Raw genomic sequence first — 7,438 nt, forward strand, 5'->3', positions numbered from 1 at the left:
ACTCCTCATCCAATAAAGGGTTTAATATTTAAATATATAAATATTTAAGAAACTAGACATAAATAAACCAAATAATCCAATTAAAAATGATGTAGAGGCAAGTCCCCAGCAGCCAGCAAGCAGACGAGAGACCTATCTCCAGGCTGCATCACTACTCCTGCTATCTTCCTACCCCCTGGATTCTGTTCCCTCAAAACCCATTCTGCTATCCTATCCCACAATACCTGGTAATTATCCAGGTTGCTAGCCCTCCCTTGCAACCACAGCAGACTACATAGTTGCAGGCACAACCCAAACCAGTTGTAAGAATAATTAAGTGTCTGGCCTCCCTAAGTAAAATGCAATGGACATCTGGTAGCTACAGAGAGTAAGAGGCCAACTCAGAAGTCTGTATTGAAGCAGACCCTGGAGAGTGCCATGTCCTCTGAAACAGGGTGCCTAAAAGAAAGCAACTCACCTGTGCAGGTAAGATGCAAATCTGATATTGCTGAATGGGGACTCAGAGGTCAGTGCAACCTACAACCTTATAGGTTTATAAATTTGATGGCAAACCCAAGATGAAGTCACAGTGTTCTCAGAGATTATCCCACTAGACAATGATAACCCCAGGATATTGTTAGGGGTTGTATGTGGGAGCCCACAGTGATTCAGTTTCCAACTGTGACTCAGCATGTAGCTGATGTCCATTATGACCCAAAAGGGTTCAAAGCTTGCTTGCTCTAACCGCTTTAGAAGTGTGAGAAAGCTCTGATAAGGCTCCTATTAAAAGTACAGGGGTTGTGAGAAAGTCCTGATTATCTTTGTGGGAAAAAACTATTTAGCAAATGCCCAATTCTGGCAGACTGCTGATTTTAGCAGGTGGCATTTGTTTGATTCAAGGACAGGCTAGAATGCCTGTGCTGTGCTTTGTTCCATTTTAGCCTTTCAGGCTCTATATTAGCTGGCTGTGAAAGAAACTAGGGGTTTGCTGGGTGTTGACTAGAATCCCTCCTGGCACTAAATTTCTGTCTCCATCTATTCTTTCTCTGTTTTTTCCTCAGACTCATTCTCTACTCAGCAACCCTAGGTGACCTTCTGGCTGGCTCTAACAAGTATCTCCAGAGGGAGTCAACATGAGCCCTGAGAAAGCCGTGTTCCCATTCAATAAATAAGAAAAACTTTTAAATGAGTAATGAGCATAACATAGGGTGAGGTGGGGCAGAATAGAAGTGTGGAAGTGACTTTTCTCTCTTGTTCTATGAAGAGCAGAGGATGTCCTGGGATAGGAACTGACAAAGCTAGTATTCTGGGGAAAAGGGACTAAGGGCCAAGGATGTGGATGCAAATAGACTCTGCCTTCCTGCAGAGTATGTCTCCCCAACTTTACCTGACAATTTTTCCAAAAATGCCTTGAAAATTGCATTTGTGGGCTGAGGAGGAGTCTTATGGTCCAAAGACGTTAATGGGTAAGCAGCAGGCCCTGAGTTGGGATCCTAAGCACTCCCATAAAAGGTTTGTACACAATGATCTTCTGGTATGCCATGACAGAAATAATGGGATCCCAGAGGCTCAGTAGCCAGCCAGCCTATCTTAAATGGAGAGATCTGAGTTCATTGAAAAACCCTGTTCCAAACGTAAGTTGGAAAGTGAATGAGGAAGGCATTGGACAGCAATCTCTGGCCTTCTCAGGACTGTGCATGCATATGTCTACACACACACACACACACACACACACACACACACACACACACACACACACACTTGAGGAAACATCATGGAAAACTGAATAGGAGAAATAAGTTTTAACATGATAATGAAGCTAAAGACTTGCTGTCTGAAAACTTGCCAACTAGTTTGTCTTCCAAACATGATAGTTTTTTTTGAGTCAAAGCTGGTGGTACATGCCTATAATCTCTGTAACTAGGACCAAAGGCTGAAGAATCATAAGTTCAAGACCAGTGTTGGGTACAGAGCACAAAAATGTCTCAAAAAAAAAAAAAAACCCAATAGATTATTTGTGAGTACTACTCAGTTAAGGACAGAGTGTTTGCAAAAAGTTAAAATATGGTCCAAACCCTCAGAGTAGGTATAATGACCCTCACTGTTTTAGCCAATACACTATCATCAGTAAGTTTTAAACATGTCCCTAGTTGTAGAAACCTCATCAAGCAATGGGAGAAAGGGGCTACAGAGATGATTTATCAATTAACAACACTGCCTGCTCTTCTAGCAGATAATAATTGGATTCCCAGCACAGATTCTGAAACTAACAACCCTCTGTAATTCCAGTATCTGGGGATCTGATGCCAACTTTGGACTATGCAGGCACTCTGGTACACAGACATACATTCAGACAAAGCAAGAATACTTATAATTTCAAATAATAAATCTTCTTTTGAATTTAAAGTAAGAAATGGAAAAGAAGCAGAATAACTCATGGCTTTAATTCTAGTGCTCAGAGGTTGAAGGTGGAGGATACAGTTGAGTTCAAAGCCAGTCTGAGTTACATAGAGAGTTCTAAGCCAGGTTGGGCTAGAGTGTGAGATCCTGTCTCAAGAAAAAAAAAATGCCAAACAAAAACATGCTTGTATTCACAAAGGTTGTACTAAAAAATTACAGAGGGTTGATCAGCAAACTCAGTGAGTAAAGGCACCAACCACCAGGCCTGATGACTTGGATTATATCCTGAGGAGCTACATCCTAGAGAGAGAGACCTGAATAAAGTGAGTTTGATGCTGATCTACATGTGACCACACACATGAACTAAATGAATTTAAAAAACTTAAAGGCCAGGTGTAGTGACACATAAATTTTAACCCAACACTCAGGAGAAAGAGGCAGGAGGACATTTGAGTTTGAGGCTAGGTCTGATCTACATAGTGAGTTCCCCAACAGCCAGGATAACATAGAAAGACTAAGTATCAAAAAGAACAATTAACTACAGAGTAGAATTAAAAAAGAGTAAATATTAAGTGACATAAAATATTGGAACTTGGTTAGCACAGAGGGCAGTATGAAGGGAGTAGAATGAAGGGAAAGTTGGATAAGGATACTTGCAGAAAGTGACTATTCTAAATAGGTGCATTTATTATGTCCTTTGTTCACAAAAAAAAAAATTGTATGGGAAAAATACGTTACTTATCAGTCAATTAGTGATATGAAGGAACCTGGGCATCTGTAAAGAATTTTACCAAGTATATAGGTTTTTCTCCACAAGATTATGGTAAGGCTCCACTTATGAAGAGAACACATACACATCACCTTGAATATGGAGAAGTTGAGCTAGTGTTTAAACAGAGCCTTCACCTTCATGATCTAGTGTCTTTGATAGAAAGAGATACACAGAAGGCTACCAAAAGAGAAAGGAAATCACCAAGTCAGCCACAAACTCTTTAATACACAATAATGTTTTATCTAGAAAATATGCTAGGGCCATGGTGGTACAAAGCTTGGGGTATAATTAACTAATATCAGATTTAACTTAAGGCCAATTCTGAAAGATAGAACCCATATACAACATTTATTTGGATGCTAAGGACAAGAGACAAAATAGCCCTGGAATCTGGGGTAAAATCTAGTAATATTGTTTTAAAGAGAAGTAGCAATAAAATTATTTCTTATGGAATTCTGCTATAATTGTAGTCCAGTGCCTTGCTCAATCTTTATCACACAAACTTTCTCCTGCAGAAAAAGGAATCAAATACCCACAGTCAGATATTATGTAGAGAGAGACCTTGGAACTTACAGCCCTAAATGGGATGTCTCTAGCAAATGCCTTCTCTCAGGGCTCATGGAACCCTATAAAAGAGGAAGTGGAAAAAGTAGAAGAGCCATAGGAAATAGTTCACATCAAGAAAATAGCTGATATGAACTCACAGAGACTTGGAGGGAATGCACAAGAAGTGCATGGGTCTGAAACAGATATCTGAGTATATTTTGTAAATTTCAGTTTTATGTTTTTGTAGGATTCCTAAGTATTGGAACAAGTGGGTCTCTGATTCTTACTCCTGTTCTTTGGCTCTTTTCCTTCTGTTTGTTTGTCTTCTCCAACTGCAATATGTTAGGTTGATTTTATCTCATTTTATTTTATTATTGTGCCTTAGAAGCCTGTTTTTTTCTAATGATAGAAAGAACAGAAGTGGATCCAGATGGGAAGGGAAGTGAGGAAAACTGTTAAAAGCATAAGGAAAGGAAACCATAATCATAAGATAATAAGTAACAAAAAAATAGTCTGTTTTCAATAAAAGGAATTTTTTCTAAAATAAATATATTCACCTATTATTTTAAGATAATGCCAATCAAAGTTCTGAAGACATAATACACATATAGAAAACATACTAACACAATTTTTATGAAGTCATAAAACACTTTAAATAGCTAAGGCAAACATAAGAAGTAAAAACAAGCTGGAAAATCACAAAATGTGACATCAAATTACACTACAGAGCCAATGTGAAAATGACAGCTTGGCATTGGCATAAAACCAAACAGTCAAACCTGGGGAACAGAACACAGAATGTGGACATAAACTAGAAAAGCTATAGCAACCCAATTTATGAAAATGATTGAAGCAGTAATTTAAAAAAAATGCTTCAGCTAAAAAGATCTATTTGCATAGATTCATAGCAGAATTTTGAAGATATTTTAAGAAGTGCCACAAATACTACTCTAATCTGTGAAAGAACAAACAAACAAGGAAAGGCATCTGTAGTGGGTAGCCATTCCAGCTTTGATCTGGAAGTTCCAACCCCCGTTGAGAACTGTCAGGCCTACAAGGCGGGGCCAAGGGAGGCGTTTGGAGACCCAAGATCTGGATGGGCCAGTGCTCTCTCTGGTCCGGGACCCTGGACGGTGGAGGTGGGCCAAGCAGAGCTCCAGAGAATACCGCTGGAGTGCAATACACCTTCCCCGGACCCCGCGACCTACCTATCCCTTAATTTGTAAGTTATGCCATTAAATAAATCTCCTTTTAACTACGTGGAGTGTCCTTAATAATTTCACCAATAGGCATCTTCCAAATTCTTTGGATGTTCAGAAGAACTGAACAGAAATTTCTTCAGAACAGCTGCAAGCAGTCTTTCAGAGAATAAAAGGCTAAAAAAAATTCTGATACTAGTGTAGGAGGAAGTAGGTGTGGATGGACCAGGGTCTCTAGAAGCACAAGTTTATGTCCAATCCTGGTTTCTGTCTTTCTTGCAGTTAGAGTGTGGATCTACCCAGTTGTCTGTGAAATCACTAAACAGTCAAGGTGCCCTTGGATTAAAACCCCCAAGAAGTGCAGTTTAATTGGTTTTATTTCTCGTTTGCCTAGCTCATGTGCATGTCAGATGGGCAATGGGAATAATCTAGTAGCTGTAACTCTCATGGAGGCTCCTAATTCAACCAGCTGACAAAACTTGCATATTCATTTTTGTTAAGCTTAGAAAGACAAGGTACTACCTACTTAATTTTCTCCATTGACCTCTGAGGGTGTTGTTTAAGTAAAAAGCTGGATCTCCCACAGATATCATCATTATTGTACTTCTTATAAGATTAAATTATTTTTATTCCTAATCCATATCAAGGTAAACCTGTAGAAAATGGAGCAACGATTCATGAGAACAAAGGGTCCAAAAGACGGAAAACACATAGAAGTGAGGGGAGTGATGCTCACCAGCCACCAATTGTGATTATGTAAAAGAGCGATGCAGCCTCTTAAGATTGAAGAGAGACTATAAAATGCCAGAAAGGTAGACACCAAGACCAGGATGTTCTGGGTGGCTCTGGACTCAGGTGAGGTTTTATTGTAACCATGAGATCTTCGGATGTGTTGAACCCTCTTCTTGTGTTTATACAGAGTGACAATCATGGAGCCACTAGACAAGGCAATGCACCCAGAAAAAAAGACTTCAGGACACACCAGCAATGCAGTATAGAGTGAGTCATTGATTTCATCCCCCCCTACAATAGAGCAGTATCCAAAATCTCGTTTTCTTGTCACATTTTTGCTGCTAAGTTTGATAAATGGGTACACAAAGAAAATAAAATTTATTAACATGTAAAAGCCCCAGAGGAGGAAAATAGAACAACCAATATAATTTTCAGGTTTGAATTTATGATCCTTCCAACAGAATTCCCTGGGTCTGATGGTTATGACCTGGAAGACACTCAAGAGGCAGGTGGTGCCAATGGACACACTCCGGCCAACTGTTTGAATGTATATTACCATCCTGCACCCAAAATCATTCAAGAACCACATCAACCCAAATGCTGCCATTGTGTGGGGAACTCCTAAAGAGAGTATGATTATGGCATTGGCTGTCATTAGGTGCACAAGAATCAAATCTATGGGCTTTAATATGTGTTCTCTGTTGTAAAGGACTAGATAGTAGAACATAAGAGAAACATTTCCCAGAATTCCAATTATAGTTTGTGATAAGAAAATAATTCTGATTGCCAGAATCCAGAAGTCCATTCTGTGATTCACAACAACTTTCTTTAGTTTATGTCTCAGCTATTTCTCTGGTCAAACCAATAACAACAAATCCTCATAGCTTGTGGTATAAAAGAGGACATTTTTAAACCATGGAGCTTCCAATTAGCTTAAGAAGAGGGTCATATGAAGTGAAGAATTCAAGGCCAGCCTAGAGCACATAAAAAGATCTCATCCCAAAATTTTGATAGAAGTCATCACTTTCTGTGTATGCCACTATAAATTTGCTCAATACCTCATAATGCATATATTAATGGAAGAAGGAACTTTATTTTTCATAGAAAATCCAACATTCGGGACAATATGATGTTGGCCTGTGAGAAACAAAGAAAAGTTAAATCCCATAAAACCAAACATTATTCCGGAAAATACTGATATTTGCTAATCATTATTTAAAAGAATACAAATTCAATAAAGACTACGTAATTTGAGTACATTGATTCATTTTGTATAGCTTAACTAAAATTAAAACAAAAGTAATGGAAAATTTATAATACTACTTGGAATATATGTTCATTCTTCTGACAAAATAAAGATTCCTCCATCTTGTATAAGGTGGAGGCATTTTTGAATTAACCCAAAAGTGACTTTCCCTTTCGTACAACCTTCACGTATATTCTCTTGGGAAAGTAGCCAACCCTTTTCTAAAAACAGGGGGTCAGAATGTGCAGGTAACTGCATGTGTTTTTATTATGTTAAGCTGCTAGTTAGCTTTACTTCCCCCTCCCAATTGCAAGTGAGGATATAGCTTTTCTGGGTTCTTTGCTTTTTAAAGATCACTGAAAATTGTATATGAGGTATCTTTGTGAGAAGTGGTTCTCTTCAAACAGTAGCTTAATGCTGACTCTCAATTTAAACTTTGATGTTCCTGAATGGTCTTTGGATCTCAAACCCACAATTATTTTACATAAGAAAAAATATTAGCCGGGCGGTGGTGGCGCACGCCTTTAATCCCAGCACTTGGGAGGCAGAGGCAGGCAGATCTCT

General features: G+C 38.7%; 1 protein-coding gene across 1 annotated transcript; it reads right to left on the reverse strand.

Annotated features, from left to right (window-relative positions):
• Positions 1-5,503: 5,503 nt before the first annotated feature.
• On the reverse strand, positions 5,504-6,442 carry LOC131902586 (vomeronasal type-1 receptor 4-like). The gene has a single exon (XM_059253607.1). The coding sequence runs from the start codon at positions 6,431-6,433 to the stop codon at positions 5,504-5,506; it is 930 nt and encodes a 309-aa protein (XP_059109590.1). The 5' UTR covers positions 6,434-6,442.
• Between the last annotated feature and the right edge of the window lie 996 nt (positions 6,443-7,438).

The sequence above is a fragment of the Peromyscus eremicus genome, chromosome 1 (genome assembly GCF_949786415.1).
Source record: "Peromyscus eremicus chromosome 1, PerEre_H2_v1, whole genome shotgun sequence".
NCBI classification, from domain to species: domain Eukaryota; kingdom Metazoa; phylum Chordata; class Mammalia; order Rodentia; family Cricetidae; genus Peromyscus; species Peromyscus eremicus.